The sequence below is a fragment of the Periplaneta americana genome, chromosome 12, assembly GCF_040183065.1.
Source record: "Periplaneta americana isolate PAMFEO1 chromosome 12, P.americana_PAMFEO1_priV1, whole genome shotgun sequence".
NCBI classification, from domain to species: Eukaryota; Metazoa; Arthropoda; class Insecta; order Blattodea; family Blattidae; genus Periplaneta; species Periplaneta americana.
The window spans coordinates 50,772,455-50,797,865 of record NC_091128.1 but is presented as its reverse complement, the minus strand read 5'-3'; the positions used below and the strand labels follow the sequence as shown (position 1 = coordinate 50,797,865).

The 25,411-nt window shown below is 35.9% G+C and overlaps 1 protein-coding gene across 2 annotated transcripts; it reads right to left on the bottom strand.

The window, feature by feature from the left end:
• Positions 1 to 518: 518 nt before the first annotated feature.
• Positions 519 to 24,127, bottom strand: LOC138710407 (uncharacterized protein DKFZp434B061-like). 2 transcript variants are annotated; one of them, XM_069841293.1, is made up of 4 exons: positions 23,997 to 24,127; positions 15,198 to 15,285; positions 3,841 to 5,954; positions 519 to 1,021 (listed from the first exon to the last, which is right to left on the bottom strand). In XM_069841293.1, the coding sequence occupies exons 1-3, from the start codon at positions 24,012 to 24,014 to the stop codon at positions 3,853 to 3,855; spliced, it is 2,208 nt and encodes a 735-aa protein (XP_069697394.1). In that variant the 5' UTR covers positions 24,015 to 24,127; the 3' UTR covers positions 519 to 1,021; positions 3,841 to 3,852. The 2 variants fall into 2 exon arrangements, with proteins under 2 accessions (XP_069697394.1, XP_069697395.1); XM_069841294.1 differs by having other exon boundaries at positions 3,841 to 5,942.
• Between the last annotated feature and the right edge of the window lie 1,284 nt (positions 24,128 to 25,411).

Here is a 25,411-nt window from a genome sequence, read left to right as displayed (position 1 = left end):
TTTTTTAAATCGAGGTATGCCAGAGGAAAATCTTGGGGTAGCATACCGCCTCTGGTTTTTTCCCACTTCCCTCACTGTATGTGAATATACATTATTGAGGTTATAATACTAATTAATGACGTATTTATCATAAAATTACTATTTTTCAGTCCTCACACACTTGGTACACGCTTATGGAGTGTAGGGAAGTCAATATTACTAGTGATGAAAAGGTCTGCATGTTGAGTGGCATTTTTAATTAACGTCATATGCTCATTTTTCTTTAATTTAACAACACCTATAATATTTAAGAACAATTATAAATACATACAGCTTTTTGAAGTTAGGCAGAGGGAGATAAAGCGTTTCATCCTCCTTTCTAGACAAATAATAAGCCTCATACTGCTCAAAGTAAGTTTCTAACAATCATTGTGAACCACTATAAGAGAAGGTACGACCTATCATTTGAACTGATTTGTGCATAACGTAATATATATCTTTTCTGAAAACTGATTGTAAACATTAGCAAAAAATATGAATACATCTCAGATAAAAATTTTATTAACAAAATATAAGTGTAAAACAACAATAACAACAAATATAAATATAACATTGTAGGAAAATACTTGCATAGACAATTTTCACGGAGTCTAAAGTTTAGTCGACAAATTAAGCCACAGATTTTCTAGTAACCAACATTTCACATGTAGGCCTACTATTGTGTTCAGTGATAGCCAATATAAAAGTATTTTTTTTTGTAATTTTGATGTAGGTTCAGCAAATACATTTCAAGACTGTCATTATTTAAAATAAATAGAAATTGTTTTCCATTTTCCATATTATTTATGTGAGGAAACTGCTTTGGTATGTAGCTTATCAGCGCTCTAGCCAGCATACTGATGACCAACATGGTGTCGCACTCCCCATTTGAAATGCGCATGCTTGTCTGTCTTCACGAATGTGTGGACAGGTCCAGTAACACCGTGTCCACCTCCTCCGTCACGCCTTATTCGGGCATCGTTCACTTCAGACGCAAGGCTGGCTGGAAACATAAACATTAGCTCAGTTTAGTGCCGTAACAACTTCCTCTCAAAATGCTCTTTTACTTTTTCCATCCTTTTTTAAATTACACTTTAGCTTACAATTTCATTAAACACACAACCATAATGTCTTGCTTGGGAAAGTCTCATTTTGTGGGTGAGCAGTGTATATTATTATACTTCGTTCCATAATGTGTGACAGGAGAAGTAAACATTGCCGACAGAGGCAGAGAGAAGTATAACTGCTATTCAACCAATGACACTTCAGAACGCTTCAGACCGCCCAACTTCAAGACAAGCGTGGAATGAGACCTCTGCCATTGGTTGAATAACAGTTATACAGGGACATCATTTTATTTTTACTAACATTTTAATATTAACCTGGATTAACAGTTGAGAACCGAAAACACCGTTTGCTACCCCCTTCCACGAATGGAGTTCGATGATACTGGTGTAAAATACAAACAAATCACTTTACTAAATATAGGAGGGAAAAAAAAGTAGTTCATCCATTTACGTAAACTAGGAAATATCGCGATTTTGAGTTTGATAATTTTCATTAGGTTTTTGTTTAATCAAGATACAGTACTGTATTAACAATAAGTGTTTTTACTCACGAACTGAGCTATTCATTCGAACGTATTCATTATGCAGTGTATATTATATTGTCTACAGCACATTAGCGTACAATATAGAGAATTAAGTTAAATTGAAAAATAATCATAATATGGATATTTAAACATATTTTTGAAAAAGGTGGCCCTTCATTTCGATACAGTCTTCAGTTCTTTTGCGCATATTATCGCACTATAGACTATTGTACCTAATTCCAATTACCAATTTCGTCCTTCGTACTAATAACTCATGTTGAAATAATTCTGTACCTACTCTATAAAAGAGTACCTTAAGTACTGTAAATTCAATTTTCACTTCTGCCCGATCCGAAACGATAAAATTACTCAGACATGCTATCTACAGTCCGTCCAAGTGATTTTGTCGCAGGGTCGTAGAAAGGGGGGGAAATCACGTGTCAGTTAATTACTTAACGAGGCCCTTTTATTGAAGTTATTTTAAACAGTTGTATAATAATACGTAGACGTCCAATTCCTAACAGAAATTAATGTTTTCAGAAAGAAGCTAAGACAGCCCAGCCACATGGGGGAGCAGAAGCGGGTGGGGGAAACCGGGATGCGACGTAAGGAAACGAACGACAGTATCTGTGCAAAAATATAATTCAATATTGAAAGCTCTTTCGTCACTGGAAAACGCGAACGTATTGCGGAAAGTACTATACTCACTAACTCAGTACTGTTTACTTTGACTGCATACGCGGCCTTGGTTCTGTGTGGAGAACAGTTGGAAGTTTACTAGTAGAGGGGGTGGGAATGAAGTACATTCGAAATCTCAGGTACAATAAAAAGTGAAGTAAAAATAAAATGATGTCCCTGTACATCTGTCTTCTTTGCCGACAATGTTTACATCTCCTGTCAGACATTATGGAACGAAGTATAGGAATTTTTAGATTTATCGAAGAGTAAGAGTTATCCCCCTTACATGCCATGATTGTCGTTGGGGAGCACGGAGGTAGAGCTCCATGCTTTCATGACCTCAGCATTGAAATGAAGTGGTATGGTCAGCACCACGCTCTGACCGCCTTTTAGCCCCCGGTATAGACCCGGCACTCAATTTCATAGGAGGCTGAGTGAACCTCGGGACTTTCTGGAAGTTTGGCAACGAGAAAAATCCCTTCATCACCCGGGAATTTTAGTCCATATTCAGTTGGTCTGACAACTGAGCTATCTGACCGCCTATTTGCCAAAGATAACTTCCATAAATATATTACTTTACAACTACATATTTTCTATTTCCGAATTACTGAAAATTAATTTTTATTGATCACTGCTCAATTGAGACATATCCACGTTCGGAATAATGCTCCAAATTATAGTAGGCAAGAAAAAACAGGAAGTGTTATTAAATGAAGCATTCATCGGCGTATAAATTTATCTTAAATAGTCCCTTATTATGCTTCGCGTAACTGAAGTTTCTGTTTTTCTCGAATTTATAGATTAAGCTTTTATCCTAACAATGTTAATTTCAAAGACTTTCCTTTCTCTTCCTCCAAACTCAGTGGAGATCTCAATACTACCTAATGTTTCTTTCTGTCCAATTGTTTTTCTGTCAGAAGTATCCCGGGATTTTAGTTTTATGGACATATTATTTAAACTACTACGTAAATTTTAGGTATCTATAATAAAACAAAGATAACTGTTATTTATTGTGGAATAGTAAGAAGTGTATTCCAAATTCTTTATGAACTATTTTATCTTACTACGCAGTTGCTCACATTATTGATAGAAAATGATTAAGTAAAAACGTGCACTAACAAAGGTTTACAATAGAGATAAATATCAATGGAAACAAATATCCGTTTTATACTGTTTAGATTAGTTGTGTTTAGGCCAAAGGCATAGAGAATTACATGCTATATGGTGTGATAGATTGTATACTTACATTGTCAAGAATTAATATGTAAGTAAATCCACGGAGGCTAGAAAATGAGTTGTAGAACAGAGTATTCAGAACCTGGCCCTTCAAGAGGTTAATGAGTAGAGTATAATATTATGAGAAATATCCATGCTGTAGGTTTTGGAATGTTTATCATTACGATATCATAACTAGAATATGAAGAGAAGTCACAGAACCGCACAGAAGGCACCATATCTAAAAGCGATGTACATAAATAGTTAGTCAGAAGATCTGCAATGCCCAAGTGAGGTATAGTTGAAGTGAGATTCAGAGGCTCCCTAATATAACTTACATGAACAGTTATTCACTGGTGACCACCTGCATATTGACTGCCCACGCTGTGACGAACTCCCCACTTCACATTTCCGTCATAGTCTGTCTTCACAAATGTATATGTAGGTCCAGATGTGCCCTTACCACTGGAACTTAGAGACTCATGAAATTTGTCTGACGGATCATCATAAAGAAGACTAGTGGTTGAGCCGTGAGATGGAGTGAGTGACTTATGTGAGTCACTATACGATGAACCATACACTGATGTAGGTGACTCAGCTGAATCACTAGATGATGAGACATGTGAGGATAATCTGACCGGTATTGGTTGTCTTGAGCTATGTGAGGGAGTTGGTGACTCATAAAAATTATCGGATTGTGACTCATATGTAGGAATTCCTGGCTTTCTTGATGGTGAGTCATATGAAGGATTGGGCCCTCGATTTGACGATTTTGTAGGTGATCTTATGCCATGTGATGATGGGTTGTAAGATGAAGTTGGAGAGCCATGTAAGTAATCAGATTGTGAATCAAATGAAGAACTTTGCGGTTTTCTCGATGGCGAGTCGTACGATGGTCTAGGAGTGTCATCTAAGACTGAGGAATCAAATGTGACAGGCGATCTGGAGCCTTGTGGCGATGAATTATGAAGTGGTGTTTGAAAATTATAAGGCTCATTAAATTGTGAGTTAAACGATGAAGGGTCATGTTGATTTTTTTGTGGTGATTCAAATGATGGTCTTGTTGAAAGGTGTGGGGAACTGTGATGCAAGTTATGTAACGTGCTATGTGACCCATAACTATCATAAGGTTTGCTGGGTAAGCTCCCACTGGACGGTTTGTGTGGTGAGGTACCGTATAAAGAAGTAGGGGGATTACGAGATGGTGTCCCATGAGGAACACCCGATGGTTTACGTGTTGGAGAGTTGTGTGGTGATTTATAGAATGGAGGTGAGCCCTGAGGTTTACGTAATGGAGTGCCGTTTGTAGGTGTTAATGGTTTTCTTGCTGGTGGTCTACGTGGTAGCGGAGCGTTTCCTGGTGGTTTATAGTGGGGCAAACCGTGTGTTACACTAGGAGCTTTACGTTGTGGAGAACTGTAATGTTCTTGCTGCGGTCTGAATGGTCCTCTGGACTGTGGTTTATAAGAGGCATCAGATGATACGTAGAAATCCGTGGGTTTTGGGTTATATGATGTATTCGGTGGTTGAAAGAAACCATTTTGCTGTGAACTGTGGGAAATAGTAGCTGATCCAAGCGAATCTGAAGGTTTCTGGTTATGTGATTCGTCTCTTTGACGTAGAGAACTGTATGTTAAATTGTGCAATGAGTTCAGTGACTCATATGAGTCTTTGATAGGTAAACGTTGGAAAGGATCTTGTGTGTACGCGGAGCCATAGATTTCATTAGGTGGTGATGGTCCTCTCAGTATTTCATAAGCGTTACTTTGAGGGTTTGTTTGTCTCTTATAAAAATTAACAAATTCCGAATTATATTTATCTTGAATTGGCACATATTGATGATTCATCGGACCTCTTTTACTGTTAGTGATCTTCACATTTCCTTGAATTTGTTGATTAAACCTACGTCTAGTTTCTGTAATTGTGGCTTTATCCGATATCAGAGATGGGCTCACTTCATAATTGCCATTTGTCCGTATTGCTCTGCTTCCTTGTCTCGTATTGTCATGATAATTATCATCATTTTCGCTTACACTTTCAGATTTGGTCTTATGCTCAGCAGAAATATAAGTATTTTTGTTAAATTCAGCTTCTTCTTGATTAACATTGCCTACATCACTATTATTCCCACGATTCGTGGGATGACTAGAACTTGACATATCAATTGCGTCGTCTGCATTTCTGTACGATGATTGTGTGTCATATTTAGTTACTGGATGATGGTTGACCACATCACTAGCATATTCTGCTGATATGTCGGACACTATGTTTTTATTCACAAGGCCAGGAATACTAGACGTATTCGGTGAATTAACTGTAGTAAATTCAGAATCTTCGTAACTTGCAGTCCTATGGTTACTTCTACCATCGTCAGCCACTGCTCTGTCTCCGGAAGTTTGTAGAGCTGTCGAGTGTGTTGATATGGAAGTCTCAACTGCATCTGAGAAGCCATCTATTACTTAATTCTCTCGGAAGCTTCCACAATGTTCTGTAGGCAGAAATTTCTTCTGAAATGTTAGAAACGTCTTCCTACGGAACATGGCGTAAGTTTCCAACTAAAATAATATCTTAGTTCATACACATTAAGATTCGACTATGTAACTTACATTATTCAATTACATGGTACTTATACCAAGTACCTTACTATAATAATACCGGACAGCTAGCAGTTCTGCGCGCGAACAACGTTGGTGCTGCTACCTAGACGGCTGGTGTTGAGATAATCGCGAAACAAGCTGTAATCAACTGTAATGCATATTGTTGCTGGGCTAGTTAATAGTTTACAGTGTTAAAATGTCAGGGTGTATATGTGCTGTTTATAATTGCTACAATTACAGCATTACAAATTGCTCCAAATCGTACTTTCGATTTCCGAGAGTTCATAAAACGTGAGTCAACAAAATTCTTTATTAGTCCTAATGCCTTTGTCTCTGTGTTGATAGAACAATAAAAATTAGCTTTTTTATTTAGGCCTAATAAATGAATAGAAGTTAAAATGTATTTGGAATTTTAAGATTTTATCAAATTAAGTTTTATTGTTGTCCACATGCCTTTGCTAATTATTACAAGCATCAGATTACTCTCATTTTTATTTTTGCAGTTGTCAGCAATGGGTATATAAAGCTTTATTGTAAATTCATTCTTAATGTCAGAATTAATTTTGTCTCACTACAGCAAAGAAAAAATACGCAACAATTAATTACGGAAAATAATATGAAGCATGCAATATTTCTCATAATATGCAGCTTTGATATAAAAAATAATGTTACACTAAATACGGTACTATTCAATTAATATTTGTATTTGTGGACGTAATTCCACGCCGCTCTGCTAGATGTCAAGTCCGCGATATTTCGCACTCACTTCAATGCTGCTAGTATACAGCTGTCCGGTATTATTATAGTAAGGTATTTGCTTATACCTTCTTTAGTAACAATGTAATAGAATACCCTGTTGTTACCTTCTTCACTGATTACGAGAGTTACCCTTTAAAACATTACACACTTTGTTTTTAATTATTTTATGACAATTACAGCAATGGATACAGTATTAACAAAATTATTAGTTTAATAACACAATTTCATGTACCAGCAAACTTAAGATGACGATTTTTGTGGATACACATGAAGTTGCAATTACTTTTTATCAATTCTTCATTATCATCCTATTAACACTGCCCATGGTGGACAAACTTCATTTTATAATTCACAATAAGATAACTTCTAGTACACAGCAGAAGTGTTATATGTGACTAGATAGGTATCTAGTTGATATAAATGTGAATTAAAGTTGATATAAATGAATGGTGAATTTGCAAAACGACTTTTTGGGGATTTTGAGTTGAGAGCATGATTATTTTTTATTTCAGTAGGTTATTTTACGACGCTTTATCAACAGCTAAGGTTATTTAGCGTCTGAATGGGATGAAGGTGATAATGCCGGTGAAATGAGTCCGGGGTCCAACACCGAAAGTTACCCAGCATTTGCTCATATTGGGTTGAGGGAAAACCCCGGAAAAAACCTCAACCAGGTAACTTGCCCCGACCGGGAATCGAACCCGGGCCATCTGGTGAGCATGATTATGTTACTGTGTGCAAGGGTTATCGTTTAGTAGCAGAAAGACTTTAATCCACGACGTTTGCATAGTTTTCCTTAGCAGCAGAATGTTTGGTTAAGGGGTAAAACGACTTTATTTATTTATTTATTCTGGTGTAGTTAAGACCATCAGGCATTCTCTTCCACACCACCAGAAATACAAATACAATAATAGAAATAAAAAGGAAAATAAAAATACCCTATGAACAAAGTAAAGCCACACAAAAATATACACAGGTTGGAGTCACACAAACTTTAAACGAGTGATTAAGTATCATAATTAATTGTATCCTAACTAATTAACTAACATAAACAAGAAACTTGCAATTTTAATCTAGTCTAGACTTTAGTCCTGGACTTAAGTTGTTTTGCCTGTCAAGTACTGAAGAACTTTATATAATATGTAATTTTAATTATACAATCAGCTGATAAAATGTTTTTTGTCTGTTGTCAATGGTAATTCTTTAGTTGAGAAAATTTATTACGTTTGAAGAAGAGAGCATGAAAATGAAAAGCAATATGCTCTGTAATTGTGCTAAACATGTAGCTGAAGTAAAAAGTATTGCAAAATGGAGCGAAGTTAAGTATCGAGAGAGAGGATTTTCTTGCTGTCACATTTGACTACATGAAAAATGTATGCTTGCCTAAACACCAGCTCAGGATATGTACTACTATCGCCAGCTTACCGTCCCAGCTTTCTCTGTTCACAACATTAAAACTAGTGAAATGTCCTTTTGTTCTACCATGAGGGACAGGCCAAGAAAAGTCTTAATTAGGTATGCAATTTTCTCCTGCACACTACTTCAATAAGTATGTTCCATCCAGTATACTAAGAACTTACTGTGGTTGTTTTGTGACAGTTGTCCGGGACAAAATAAGAACAACACACTAATCAAATTCTTAATGGAAATAAGTGCTCAGAAACATTTCTTTAACATCATACTTTTCTTCATCAGACGTCTGTGCTTCTGTGTTTAAAAAATTGTTCAAAATAATGTTGTTAAAAAATTGCAATAAGGTTATTTTATGATTTTGGTAAAGTACATTTAGTTAAACATGTTTATGTGTCAGTAACCTAATAATTATGATGCAAAATTGAAGTTAATTTGCAGAACAACTTAAGTCCTGAAGGTAATTAAATTTTTTACGGCCTGAAGAAGAGTACAAAAGTAAGAAATTGTATACTAAAACTATTTCTCTTACATATAAAAAATTATATGGTAACAATATATGGTTCAGCGAGGCCAAAAACAGTTTTCTTTAATTTTCTCAAAACTACTTCTAGGGACTTAAGTCGTTTTGCAAATTCACCATTCAAATATGAATTAAAAGATGAAGACTTTCATTCCTAACTGAGTAAGCCAACGAATAACTAACTACAATTTTTTTAAATTATGATAAAATACTCTTGAATTAAATAACTTTTAATAATTAGATCACACAAGCAAGCAATTTCTTATCTCCACATAGAGATAACTCTCACAAGATGTCTGTAGTGTTGTCATTAAAGATAGCTTTCCTTTACATTAATATGATGATCATTGATAATTTTATCAAATGGTGTTACACTAGCAGAAAAAGTAACAACAAACAGGAATATTTCACGAGAACTTATCCTGAAAATTGTCTATGTTCATCAGAAATTCCAATTGGATTTAAATTTGTCTCTTTGGCATGGAATTTATTGTTATTATTATTATTATTATTATTATTATTATTATTTTAATTTTTAGGCTATATCAAGAAAAATATTGTCTACAATATAGCCTATAGGAAGTATATCTATAAAAATATGGCATATTAATCGTAACTTTTTTATATTTAGTTCTAGATAAAATGCTATAACTAAAAGTTATTGGAAATAAAACAATTAATATTATGCCAGTTTTTTAAAATAATTTATTATGTTATATCAAGTATGACAGAAAATTATTTCTCAATCATGCAGTAAATTAAATGTTATTATTTGGAATCTGTATTATATTATATTTATGAGATGTAAACATTTCAATAATGTTACTGAATATTGACAGAATTTTTGAAATGGTCTTAAAACTATAGGGCTGTATAAAATAAATAGATGCATTCGTGACGAGTAGGCTATTAAAATTCGGAAAGATGAAGCGCTAATAAAATAAATGATTTTTTTTTTCATTCCTGAGCTTAAAATTCATTATGGTTTTCTGCATTGAAAAGAAAAGAAAGTTTTTTTAACTCTGCATACAATTTCAAAACACAGATCGCACCTCTATGTATAATCAGAAGGTGATTCCTTGGTGGAATATCTGTGCCATAAAATTTAGAAAATTGGACAGCCACTATGCTGCAAAGGGTTAACATAAAATGACTACTAAATAATTAAATGTATTAGAAAAGGCAGAGTCATGAATTGAAATCATAACCTGTGCCTGAAAGTGACTTTTCATAACTTAAGCGTCCAATTCCAAAAATGTCTAAATCCATTTTTTTTTAAATTGAGGTAATGGCGGTTTTGTCATCTACCTAAATGTCTCTAGCAATTTTCTAATGAATGTTATGCCTAAATTCCCTCTTTCCTTCCATAAATAAGCTTCAAATATGACGAACACTGCAAACAATTAGGAAAAAAGTTATCAGTGTTGGCGTTTCCTGAAAATTGTTAAGAATGGATGTAGACAGCTTTGGAATTGGAGGCTATTAGTTTTCGTTCGTTTTGAATGCATCATATACTTAAAATTATCATGTAATGAAATTCACAAGTGTAAGAATTATTGTTTATCGAAAATGAGACTCGCCACAAATACGTTTAACAATGCAGTCAAAATCAACAAGGAATTGAAATTTGAATTTTAGTTTATTTTTAATTGGTGCAATTAATATGAGTGACTTAAAGTGGTGATACAGACTCTCACGTATCAACAAGTAACCGAATGTTTTAATAAACAAGAATATGAAAACATCATGATTAATTCAGTTTTTTTTGGGACCAAACGATAAGAAGTCCTTTCACTTTGGAAATATTAAAAACTCGTTTCACTACTTTCGCGTCTGTCTATTACGCCTGAGGTGACCCACTCTATTTAGCAGTAAAGCGTAACTCAATTCTCACTGTGACAAGAAGATTCTCTGACAGTTATCTGTACTTAAATCTGCCATCTGTCGTGTTTGTGTTGAGATTAACTTGTGCCTACATGCTTTGAACACGTATGACCCACATTCGATAGAGGTACTTTACTATGGGAATGTTGCTGCCGGATACTCTATAACAACAATAATAATAATGTCATGTGATCTATGTGCTTTCACAGCTAGTCTAATCAACAGAGACCGGAACTTTGGCAGAATGTCTTTTTAAATGTGTTAAATCTATCTTAATTTTGAAAGTAAATCTGTACGAATTATACTTTCGTGATTGAAACGTCACAGTTTTATGTTGCCCTTTTCTGCCTTTTTTAATATAAATGCCTAATTTACAAAATCAATGCTTTTTGCCTTTATTTGATTATTTATCTATAATTTATTAATTTATTATTGAAAATTGCCTGCAGGTATATTTTATTTCTATAACCACTATAATGAAGTGACTTCACCGAATGTATATTATTGACTTTCAGTCAGTTCATATTCTCTTTGCAACAGTGAGTGCTGGCGTGTAAAAATGTATAACAGTAAGCGTTTTAATTATCGCTTGTGTTTATTTTGACAAGGTAACAATGAGTGCGGGTCTAACGTTATTTTTTACGGTTATTTTTCTTTCAGTTTTCATTGCGACGTTGTTGTAGCTATAGTCCCATGGCTCTAGTTTCCGGCAGCCAATCGCGTTGCAGGTCGGCTACATTTAAACGTGTACGTCTTGTGATTCGCTGATGACGACGTTATTAATTTCTTAAGGATCGACAAATACTTAATATAATCGCCCGCCATTTTGGCTCTTTCGTTGGCGTTCGCAGAAAGCACACGAAGACGTTCAATTATTTGCTGAATTACAGTGCGTTTGATTTATTATCATAGGAGCTACGACATGATAATGTTTAACGGTGTGGCAAATAGATTCCTCGTATGGTAGCTCGACAACGAAAGAACAAAAATGGCGAACGATACTACCTACCTAGACTTTATAGAGCCTTGACTTCCTAAGACGTAAGCAAAGAGGAGGAGTCACGCCGGGAATAACAGCGTCGCGACTATAGCTAAATAATATTTTCATATCGCAACACATGAGTACAACCAAACACAAAATTGCACTTTGCAAGACTACTGGGAAGAAGATTTCTTTGCTTCCAACAGTAATTGCAACATCGAGTCGAAAATCTCAATTTGCATTCGACTTATGTAAAGCTTTTCTTGCTGCCGAAATCCCTTTGTGGAAAGTGAAGGTTGTGAGGTTTGGTGCAAGGTTTTTATAATTCCTTTTATTGCGTATTTTAGCTATTTATAATGCCTTTTTGCCTGCCTATTTTAGTTATTTATGATGCCTTTTTGCCTGTCTATTTTAATGATTCATAATGCCAAAACTTCCGGTCTCTGCTAATCTGATGTACTTTCGTAGAGGGTGGTGTTACAGGGTCTACCACAAATCCGAACAAGCCATCTTTCCTCTTAATTCGTGATAAATTGAAGAAGTGGCTATGAAGGAGCTATTTCCTCCAGGGAGTATTAACTTCCCCTGAAGATAAATTTAATGATTTACAGTCAAATATTAATTTCTTCCTACTCCGAACACTTATTATTTGTAGAAGCTGAAACTACTCTAATAATATCTAAAAGATAGGTATTCTATAATAACGGCTCTGATTTGTATATGGTTTACTTTGGAAAGTATATATAATATTGTAGGAATGCAGTGTCTCATAAAATAGTTAAATGTCTGCAATTTTGTTAAAAGTATCATTATACATATGCGCGGACTACTGTTTGTTGAAATCGCAGAAAGTTTAAAGCTTTTCTGCGTGCTAAATTTCGCAGTAGGGCCTACATCGTCGCGACTGTTCAATGTAATTTTCAACGCGAATTTCAACAGGATCCACCTCCGGAAAGTTCCTCAAACGTTGCTACAAGAAATTCGGAAAGGAGGGGTGTATCTATAAGAGCAAAAGCACTGGACGACCATCCACTTATAATGAAACAGTCAAGATGGAATAGCCCGAGATAATCAGTTCACGGAGCAAGTAGGTAACTGCTATAGTTCCGCAATCAACGTGTGTTGAGAAAGAAGTTTAGAGTGAAACCATACAAATTGCAGGTAGACTACTACAAGATGAGAAGAAAGCTAATAAACGCATTCGATTTGAGTTATGCGAGGAAATTGTGGAGAGACTGGAGGGTGATGAACAAATTCCCGGTTTACATAATCTTTAGTGACAAAGCCTCTTTTCACCTGATGAGATGAACCTCTGTAACATCGGAATAACAGATACAGGTTGCCATCTAGCACGGGAGGGATTGTCCCAAAATCAACGATTTCTGTGCTATTTAGAAGAAGAAATTCTATGATCCTTTCTTTTTTTTTTCTCTCTTTTTTGTGAAGTTGTCATTAAAGGAGGAATTTATCTCGAAGTGCTTCAACGTTGGCTGATGTTACAGCTGCAGAAAGAGAAAGACGAGTTGATTTTCCAGCAAAGTGATGCATAATTTCACTTCCACCATCATGTACGTGAGTATCGCAACGAGTAATTCCCTCGATCTCGGATTGACCTTTGAACTACCGGTCACCAAAACTTCATGAGGTGGCCTCATTATACACATGACTTGACCCCTTGTGACTTTATTCTGTGGAAGTAAGTAAAGAGCAAATTTTACGTTGGAGTTTTGCCAATAATTTGCAGAATCTACAATACAGTGTCGCACCACGGATGCAGATCGGAAGATAGATGGCGACATGCTGCGCAGAGTGTGGGAGCATTAGTAGGACTATAATCAGGATGAGTGTCGTGTAACCAGATGTTCAAATATCGAGTAGTTACAAGATACTGAATAAAGCTTCCAGAGAATATATATATATATATATATAATTAGTACATTGTTCTAGCATAAATAAGTACAGATATAAACCAACGTGAAACTGAAGCAATTATTTTGAAGAACCCTATTTCAATCAATTGTAAAATTGGTGTACGCTTATGTCTTTTGTAGAATTACTGGTCAAGATAACCATCTCCTTAGTATAGCAAAACATCTCAAGAATGACAGTTTCAAGAATAATTCAAGGGCTGAGAGCCAAAGGTGACCAACCCACAATTTTGTATTGTTCATTATTAAGCCTTTTTCCAAAACTATACATTGTTGTTATAGATTCATGATATTTTTTTGTGTTTATTCAATGTAGACCATTTAAAATAAATTGTGAAACCAATCATTTTTATAAGGATCCTCTTAATATCAACTCTTATTTACTCATTTTGTAATTGTGGGTTAGTCGCCTTTGGCTCTGAGCCCTTCAATTAGTATGCAGATCTTGTGTTCTCTGACCATTATTTTAACGAGTTATACCAGGTGAGCAAAAAATATGGAATACTGCTTATAGCTTTTCTAGTTTTAATTTTATGGAGAAACGCTATATAAAAAAGTTACAGGAGGTAGAAAAAATAATATCTCGAAAACGTCATAAAAATAATGTTTATAATATATAAAGAATGTGGTAACGAGTCCGTTTTTTCTCCATGGCACCATACACTTATTTTTTATTTTTGGGTTATTCAGGCCTCAATCGTGAAAAAAAAATATTTTTTACAATTTATGAACTGTTATTTCGTAAAATTTGTCTTAAATTTATAATCCCATTCTATGTGCACTTAACAAAGCACAATACTTCAGTATAACATATTGACATTATAGAGATCTTTGGCTAAGGTGTCATCAGTAGGCAATGCACTTTCCCACAATAAGGCCTCTACGATCTCCTGATCTCAATCCGGATAAATTTTGGTTGTGGGGTTACCTACAGAATGAGTTTTCGTGGCACACCGAAAATCATACAGTACCTAACTAAAAGACGCTATCTCACAAGAAAATGGGAATATTTGAAGAATTTGTCTGTAAAATGCTGTGCATGATGTCGCAGAAAGAAGGGTGTTTGGTGAACAAGAGAACGGCGGACATATTCCCAATGTTTTGTGAAAACAAAACCACATTGTTTGCCCAACACTGCGATGTTGTTTTTCTTTCTACTTCAAATAAATCTGCTATAACATATAATGCTCTAAGGTTTAGAACTCTTGAATGACCTAATACTTTTTTTGGTACATTTCATTCAAAAACCGTTTTGAACATATTCTTCTTCTAAGTTCATTATTCTACTTTCAGTAGGCTAATTGCATTTTAATTTATGATATTTCTCATGTGTAAAATTTCTTCCTATGATGAGATATATAACCGAATTAGACACTGTTTCTAACCGAGGTGAGAATTTGTGTGGAGATTCCATGCAAGTCTAGACTGATAAATAATCAATTTTCTATTCAAATGTGATTATTTTTAAATATTTTTGCATTGACAATCATAAAAGATGCACTTAACATAATGTTCTTTTCACTCATGCCTACAACATACGATATTACTTCTTACTGTAATATTAAGTCACATTCGAGTAGCAATCAGAACACTGCTGCTACACAAGCCTCACCTTGGTCCTCGACACCGTCGTCCAGCAGGTACACCTTGGCAGCCTGGACGTGCACCAGGGCCAGCAGAAGCAGCGCGCACACCAGCATCTGTGCACATGTAATGCATTAATACATGTTCACTGGAACATTGAATTTGTATGGTGCAATGATCTATTTTAATCTCGTTGTGTAATGGTGAGTTTAAAGCAGGATTTGAGTAATTATAATTTTTATTTTAGGTTGGTTCCTTAACCCAGATAAGCCTGAAACTTTTTTTTACTATGAATTTCATCATATCCTTATAAAATGTACTTAAAATATTCGTTTATATTGTTTTTTAACAACCACTGTGTAATCATGGGATTGGTTTTTGAAATAGTGGCGTCCTACATATAGGTCGGTAGGATATAGGGAGAACATATGGGCAACATGCATTAGTTGTCCGAAATATAGGAGCGAATGCAGATAAAACGAGTTGTGATCTCAATGTAAATCAAAACTACAATAATGTAGTGCAACAATGTAATTTTAGACTGAATACTTTAACTCATTCTTGTGATAGTATGTTATAAACTGTAAACACAAATTGTTTTCTCTTATATATTCCTGAAGTGAGCAAAGTAATAATATGAACATTCAGTGTTCATCACTGTGAATTGCAACAAAATAAATCCACATACATAATTCAGAGGTAAATTGTGCAATATTGTAAATTGAAAATGAAAATTAACTAATCACAGTGATGACAGAAATAAACTGTCACATACATGGGAAGTTCTGAATATTTACTACACATTAGTGTGATATACAAGAAAACACTTGACATGTAAGCCAATGCCACACTTCCTTCCTACAGGACGTCTTCTGATGACACAATCTACACCTGGTTTGACAGTTCTGTTAGATCACCAAATGTTCGAGCCTGTCGTATCTCGAATCTGCATGTTCCATTCGCGATGCCTTGCTTGGGCCTCTTTTTGCTGAGCGCTTATTTGTCGTCTGAATGCCAGATGATCCAGCTTTCCGTCATTATTTTTGTGGAGAAGCCATGCATTTTGCTCAGCCATGTCAATGCACTGCATGATTATAGGGAAGTACCATTTTTACCACGAATGACAGTTCTGTACAATGATATATTCTTATTTGCACGATCATCTCCAGCCATGTGTTTGTTGCAGATAGATGTATTTCTGGGCTGAGAAATATGAATTTTCTTTTTCTCATGTCTTGAATATCTAGAGACACTTTGCAGTGGGTTCACAGGCACGGCATTTTATGCTACAGTAATGACACTGTTATCGTTCCACTTGCAAACGACAACTTTTGCTTCAGCTGTTTGGAAGTCATAAGATCCTCTCTATCTTTTCTTCATCTCAAGAGTAGTCACCAAGGGGCAGTTTAACTTCCTGTTGTCTCGAATTGTAGCAGTAGCTCTGATTTTTCGCTTTCCTAGCTCCACAAATAGAGGAATACTGGTGAAAAATTTGTCGAAGAAAAAGTGATAGGCTGCATCAGGGTGCTCAAACCTTAACACGTCAGAATACTGTAACACGATGCTACCTCCCAAGTCTTATTGTTGATAATCTTCTTTTATTGGGGTTGAAGCCCCTTGATATGGCTGAAACCAAATGACGAATCCACTCTCTGTAGCGCCAAGCCAAAATTTGAAGCCATACCTGATGGGTTTATTCTTGATAAATTGTTTGCAGCCATGGTGCTCTTGAAAATCTGCTCTTTTATTCACTATGTAACATACATATTGCTGGATTACAGAATTATAAATATTAAAAAGACAAAATTATTTTAACAGAAATGTCCTACATATAGGTCGCTTCAGTTTAGCCTATTATAAACGCGAAGTAATCACAGTAAATTGCAATCTTACTTAATAATACGTTGTATTCATGTCTTATAAGTGTACAAATAAAATTACAAAGTTCTAGTTCAAATTAAAAGTAATGAAAATAAATTACACTTACAAAGTGTTTGTCATGGTAAGATACAGACAACTTTCAAACACAAGTATACTAGAATATGAACATTTGCAACATCGGCTGTCTCATCAACAACTAAATAGACGTCTGTAACATTAGTAACAGGACTGCCAACTTGTAGGAAGTCAAAGAGATAGATTTAAATTGAGAAAATATATGCCGTCCTACATATAGGTCAGTAGGTTTATCTGGGAAGAATAAACTGCCGTACTGTACCCTAAGCAGGAGAAAGTCTCAGCGGTCTAAGGTGTGCGAGGGTTTGTTTACTTACTTATGGCTTTTAAGGAACCCGGAGGTTCATTGCCGCCCTCACATAAGCCCGCCATCGGTCCCTATCCTCATTAAGATTAATCCAGTCTCTACAATCATATTCCACCTCCTTCAAATCCATTTTTATATTATATATTATCCTCCCATCCACGTCTCGGCCTCCCCAAAGGTCTTTTTTCCTCCGACCTCCCAATTAACACTCTACATGCATTCCTTGATTCGCCCATACGTATTACATGCCCTGCCCATCTCAAACGTCTGGATTTAATGTTTATAATAAAATGATGTCAGGTGAAGAATACAATGCGTGCAGTTCTGCGTTGTGTAACTTTCTCCATTCTCCCGCAACTTCATCCCTCTTAGCCACAAATATTTTTCTAAGCATCTTATTCTCAAACACCCTTAACATTTGTTCCCCTGCCAAAATGAGAGTCCAGTTTCACAACCATACAGAACAACCGGTAATATAACTTTCAGCTTTTTTGAGAACAGACTAGATGACAAAAGCTTCTCAACCGAATAATGCGAGGGTTATTTGCTGATAATATTCTACTTCACACGCGGTCCCACGCGCATCTTATCTGACGCAGCATAGGCCTAAGCTTAATATATGAATATACTACGTATTGATAAAATTTGATATATATATATATATATATATATATATATATCTTTCAATCTTCTTGTTGCTGTTCTCCCACTGCGCTTTTCTTTCCTCTCAGACGTCCTGTCCTATGTTCATATGCCTTTTGGACGCCCTGTACCATGACGACTTGGTATTTTTATATACTATACCTATTATTTGGTTTCATTATGTTAGTCCAATGTGTTTTATATGCTTGGCGCTTTCTAATTTGTATTTTTGATATCTTTTTTCTTATTGTTAGTTACATATTCTGCTTAATTTTCGTACAAGACTTCGGTCTTCAGTGTTGACTGAAATTATACTTGTGATGGACAAGGTCGGAGGATAAAATGATGAAGCAGAACAGGCCGAATTTCAGCTTATAAATACCACAGAAATATCTAAGACAGTTTTCTAACGGTCACCAGAATTAACGGTCTACCTTCTTGTACCAGCATATCTCAATAATTGGACATTCCCTATGGATGATTCTCCTAGTTACCGCCATCAGTCCACAGTCGCGAGCGTTGTACCTCAGACTGACATTCTCCATCTGATATCGTATAAGCAAACATCCTTCTCAAGGGGTTATGTACAATAGATCGGTTAACGGCAGTATAGGACAATTTCTTTCGCTTCTCCATAGCGAATTAAAAAAAAAATAAAAATTTTGCATGGATGGATGCAGGGCGTAGTACTGGGTGTATACCATATGCCAGGTATGCTCATTCTCTGACTCCCGATTACGTTCTGTAATCAGAACTTTCCAATGTAGAGCGTGCTGAAGCTCAACGGATGACTGCGGAAAGCAGTTCAAGTACTTAGTAAACGTACGAACAGTGCGGGACAATGACACAGTCAAAACCTTTTGTAAGCAAACGATCATTCCGTACAGTGTGGGAGGAAGACTATTTTTGTTACGCGTTCGGTGAAAATGTAAAGTTGTACTGTGTTGTATACTGTCAGGAATACTACCGAGCAATATAAAACGACATTGTAGACTCTGCCATCCAGAACATGCCGAATGACAGGGAAGATGTTTTCTGTAATATGTATTCATACACCAATGTTATTATTATTATTATTATTATTATTATTATTATTATTATTATTATTGTGATTTTATTCCAACAGAAATACATGTTTCGATAAAATAATTTTTCAGAGGTGCAACGTGCACTACAGCTTCAAGAATTGAAAGCACTTAATGAAAGGCCAAACATTGAAGAGAGTCGAACAATTGAGAGTCTATGTTTAGGAGCAAGTTATGTAGTATGTTGGGAATTAGCTAAGGTACTAAAACCCTTTACGGATGATGAACTTGTAAAGAGATGTATGGTGCCTAAACAAAATATATGTAGTTAATTATATGCGCCACGGTTGGAGTTTTAATCCTCAAATGTGCATTGGCAGCGCCATGAGACTAGAGATTACTGCAGGTTGAATATTTAAGTGCGCCCCGGCACCTAAACTTGTTTCAAGTGGACATGAGTCTGGTAATACTGGAGATGTTATGTCAGCAGTTCAAGGCAATTCAGAATTTAGTTAGTCCATAATTCAAATGGAATGATTAACTTACCGACAGAAATACGCTTGTTCGTAAAGACAACACAGTGCTGTAATCATGCTAACTTCCGAATAATAATTGAAAAGAAGTGGTTGCCCTATAGGCTCTGATTGATTGTCTTCACGAAAGCCGAACTCAGACGGAACTATGTACTTAAGTTCACATTGGCACATTGTGCTCCGCCTTACAGTCCGGGTGAGCTTACTTAACATCCTAAGGGTGTAACCTAACCATTTTTCCCCCATTACTACATATGCTAGTGGATTATGGTGATTTTATAGTTTGCAGGTTGAATTTTCTTTTGCCAACTTCGTTTCGAATTTCGGTACTGAGAAATACTACAACTGGTAGTGATTTTATAACTGTTGTGTTGGCAGCAGTGACACAAATTGTGAGTAGTTTAAATTCTGAAAATTCAAATTGTTCTAGATTTCTGAGCCCATTACTGGAAGCTAGTGAAATTTGAACATATTACTAATTAATTAATATCAGTATTAATATTAACACATAATAGTTATTGTACCTATGTGCTGCTTTGTGTTGTGGTTACAATTTCAAGATTAGAGTCAGGTAAGCTAAGTGTAAATAAATATAACACATTTCGTGTGATACATGCCCTTGAGTAATCGATAGAAATACCATTTCACATTTTAATTAATTTCTTTCGTGTTTAGACTTTTATTACAATAATGGAGTAAATATTCTTAAGCATACATTTCAAAGTGGAATTGTCTCGTGATTCGTAAACTGTTTATTCAAAGCAATGAATTTCATGTTGTCAGACAAAATGCATTTTAATATTAGATCATACACTAAACTATTAACTATTAACATAATGTGCGAGAGGTCCAGAAGAAAAATATACTCTTTCACAAATTATTGAACCTTTTAGAAAACATCTCCCTAACATAAAGATGTGATGTGGTAAATAAGCAAGATATCGTTATTTTTAATACTATATTATTATTATTATTATTATTATTATTATTATTATTATTATTATTATTATAGCACATGGCATTGTGTGATTTTATCCTCTTTTCGTGATATCTAATATTAGTTGGCAACACTGAAGAGACGGACAAATTAGTCTTTTAGGAATTACTCTAACGTGATCCTCACTATACATGTGATGTAGTTCCATTCCGATGCTGACACTGACCATTCTGCCTCAGCCAGGTCACGAGTACCTCATAAACCCTAAGATCCAGAATCAAAAGGCTTTAAATCCTATATCAGCATTGAAGACCCGTGCTATCCCAGTCCACTTTACTATTGAAGATGATTGATAAAATGATGGGGAGATGGGGTGTGTCGGTGAAATTATAGAGGGAAACGGGAGTACCCCGATAAAACACTCTGAAACGCCTACTTTGTCCACCATAAATTCCATGACGACCCGGCCGGGAATCGAACACGGACCGCGTGGATGAAGAGTCACTGACATGGTTTGTAGATTGTCACGTGCTCCCATATGTAGTCTCCGCTCTGAACCTCAAAACGCATATCATCACGACAGTAAACAATACATGAATGGTGAATTTGCAAAACGACTTAAGTCCACATTTTGGGAGTTCTGAGTTGAGAGCATGATTGTTACTGTGTACAAGGGACATCGTTTAGTAGCAGAATGACCTTAATCCACGACTTTCGTACAGTTTTTCTTAGCAGCAGAATGTTAGGTTAAGGGGTAAAACGACTTTAGTCCTGGACTTTTAATCATACAATCAGCTGACAAAATTTTTTTGTCTGTTGTCTTTGGTAATTCTTTAGTTGAGAAAATCTAATACTTTTGAAGAATAGAGCATGAAAATGAAAAGCGATATGCTCAGTAATTGTGCTAAACTTGTAGCTGAAGTAAAAAGCATTGCAAAATGGAGTCAAGTTAAGCATCGAGAGAGAGGATTTTCTTGCTGTCACATTTGACTACATGAAAAATGTATGCTTGCCTAAACACCAGTTCAGGATATGTACTACTAACTAGTGAAATGTCCTTTTGTGTCTACCATGAGGGACAGGCCAAGAAAAGTCTTAATGAGGTATGTAATTTTCTCCTGCACACTACTTTAATAGCTATGTCCCATCCAGTATATTAAAGAACTGTGGTTGTTTTGTGACAGTTGTCCAGGACAAAATAAGAACAACACACTAATCAAATTCTTAATGACAATAAGTGCTCAGAAACATTTCTTCAACATCAGAATTTTCTCCATCAGAGGTCTGTGCTCTTGTGATTAACAAATTGTTCAAAATAATGTTGTTCAACAATTGCAATACGGTTATTTTATGATTTTGGTATAAATTCATTTAGTTAAACATGTTTATGTGTCAGTAACCTAATAATTAGACTTCGTTGAATTGCCACACGCAGTATGCAATCAGGTTGCCGATGTACGGTAGTATAGAGGAGGTGAGCGACCGCCCGGTCTCGTAGTATAAGCAGTTCATGTTAAGAGTTGTGAACGGTACAAATAGATAGAGCAGCTACAGCTAATGTATATCTATGTAAGCACTTTTGTTTGCATTACTGTGGTTGAAATAGTCAAAGCTTAACATTTGTTCAGTGCAGACAAGAATTCAATCAAACATACTACAATGAGAGTGTTGCTGTTCCAAATAATTGCCCCTGGAATACCCTTACCCCCGCAGCCAGTCTTGACCAATTTGAAAACGTGGTTGAATGCTGTTAATTATTATGCAGAATATTACGGCAAAATAATGGAGGTAACTGATGCATTTGATAGCACAGAAAGTTCCGCTGTTGAATCTGTAAAATCATTGCCTTCTGAACAGCTATTGGAAGATATTCTGTTCATTGATTCTAATTTTAAAATCGTGTCCATGTCCATGTTAGAATCGTCTAATCTACAACTCTTAGAAGCCCTTAATGTAGTGTATAAAGTATCACAAACCGTTATCCAAAATAACAATTCACTAATTTCAGAAAAAGTGAAATGTAAGTTGAGAAACATTATTGCTAAAAATTCTGCCTATTCACAACTTCGTATCATAAATGATGTACTATCAGGTCACGACAAGACATCTGAAGTTGGTGTATTAAAAAGTAGTGATTTTCCGTTCTTCAAATATGCACCTATCACATCGTGTGATGTTGAACGTACATTTTCCCAATATAAAAACTGTTTGAGTGACCATCGGAGGAGGTTCACTTTGCAGTCGCTCAAAATGTACGTAACTCTTCATTGGAATGCACATATTCAAGGATGATGTGAGTATATTACATTACATTTTAAGAGTTAATATATCTCGCTATAAAATAATTGTGTACTTACATGTTTAGACATTTCCTACTTCAATGATCATTCATTATATTTCTTGAATGCAGGATACAGGTTTTATTGTAACCGCAGTATACTGCTCAGTGTTTACATCAGAGGCATACTCCAGCCTTTGCATGCCCCCTTCTCATACAGTCTATACCGCGTGCTCAGTAAACCTTTCGATTCTCGTGGCAATTCCACGAAGTCTACTAATAATTATGATGCAGGATTGAGTTAATTTGCAGAACAACTTAAGTCCTGAAGATAATTAAATTTTTTACGACATGAAGAAGAGTACAAAAGTATGAATTTTTATACTAAAACTATTTCTCTTATATATAAAAAATATATTGTAACAATGTATGGTTCACCGAAGCCAAAGACAATTTTCTTTAATTTTCTCAAAACTACTTCTAGGGACTTAAGTCGTTTTGAAAATTCACCATTCTATTGAAGATGATTGATGAAAGATGGGAAGATGGGATGTGTTGGTGAAATTATAGAGGGAAACGAGAGTACCCCGAGAAAAACACTCTGAAACGCCTACTTTGTCCACCACAAATTCCATGACGACCTGGCCGGGAATAGAACACGGACTGCGTGGATGAAGAGCCACTGACGTGGTCTGTAGGTTGTCACGTGCTCCCAGAGGCCTATGTAGTCTCCGCTCTGAACCTCCAAACTCTATCATTCAATATTTTTTTAGTAGGTTATTTTACGACTCTTTATCAACATCTTAGGTTATTTAGCATCTGAATGAGATGAAGATGATAATGCCGGTGAAATGAGTCCGGGGTCCAGCACCGAAAGTTACCCAGCATCATTCAATGTTCATTGCAGTATCTTCAATAGCGCATTTCATCACGACAGTAAAAAAATACATGCATTAAATTAAGTGTAAAAGGAACACCACTATCGCACTAATCTGAAGAAGTGATATAGCCTGTTGAATTAAATTCGTAAAAGCGTACTCTTATATCTAATATGTATTCCCTTTCATTTAATCGTGACCAAAACCACTCGCGATTTCCAGTCCGTTGTTCGACCGCGAGACGCAGCGCCTGGGGCGGTACCGTACTCACCAGTCTGAAGGAAGCCATGGCGATATCGTGAAGAGCAGAGCTGTGATGTGCCGGAGTGGGCCACCCGCTCTTATAAGCTGAGGATCCCGCAAGCTGTGCTGGTCGGCGCGGCGCTCCACTGCCCCACTTCGGCCGCCCGCGCGCCAGTGAGCGATACCAGAGAAAACCGAGCTCTTCAAGAAAAACAGAGACCAGCCAGGTGGAAACTGAAAAGGCTCCTGTGCACCACCTGTCACATGTACATACAAATTTGTTTTGCAGTTCAAGCAATTAAAAAAAATAAACAAAAGAAATCCGTGCCCTCCACCCTCTAATTCTGGTGTGAGTGTAATGTCAGAAACCAAATAGTCACCTTTCACTAACTCCTTTTTGTTTTAGTTCCGTTTGTCTGTTGCTTAGAATTAGATTGCATCGAATTTCTTTTTAACTTTCTGTTGCCGTAAGGCTATAAAATGAAGCATGATTAAAAGCTGGCTTTGTTCTTCTCCATTATTACCCCTACCAAATTACACATAAGACGTTAGTGAACTGGTTTCGGCCTCACACAATAATATTACAAAAAATTATTTCTTCACTCTGGAAACTTTTGGTCTTTGACCTACCGTAGAAAAAAAATGGAAAAGAGGTTGATATGTAATGCTCATTCCATACAAGAAGACTCCGCGTATCCATGAACATAACGCAAAATCCTTCCGCGCCCCAACAGCCGACTGATTCTATGTTCAAGCCAGAAAGTGAGGCATGTATCGATACAAGGAAATATACTATTTCTGTTCTACTAATTGATCCTAAATATAAGGTATGAGACATACTACTTACTTACTGGCTTTTAAGGAATCCGGAGGTTCATTGCCGCCCTCACAAAAGACCACCATCGGTCCCTATTCTGTGCAAGATTAATCCATATCATATCATCATATCCCACCTCCCTCAAATCTATTTTAATATTATCCTCTCATCTGCGTCTCGGCCTCCCCAAAGGTATTTTTCCCTCCTGCCTCCCAACTAACACTCTATATGCATTTCTGGATTCGCCCATACATGACCTGCCCATCTCAAACGTCTGGATTTAATGTTCCTAATTATGTCAGGTGAAGAGTGCAATGCATGCAGTTCTGCGTTGTGTAATTTTCTCCATCCTCCTGTATCGTCATCTCTCTTAGCCCCAAATATTTTCCTAAGCACTTTATTCTCAAACACTCTTAATCTCTGTTCTTCTCTCAAAGTGAGAGTCCAAGTTTCACAACCATACAGAACAACCGGTAATATAACTGTTTTATAAATTCTAACTTTTAAATTTTTTTACAGCAAACTAGATGACAAAATCTTCTCAACCGAATAATAACAGGCATTTCCCATATTTATCTTGCGTTTAATTTTCTCTCGAGTGTCATTTATATTTGTTATTGTTGCTC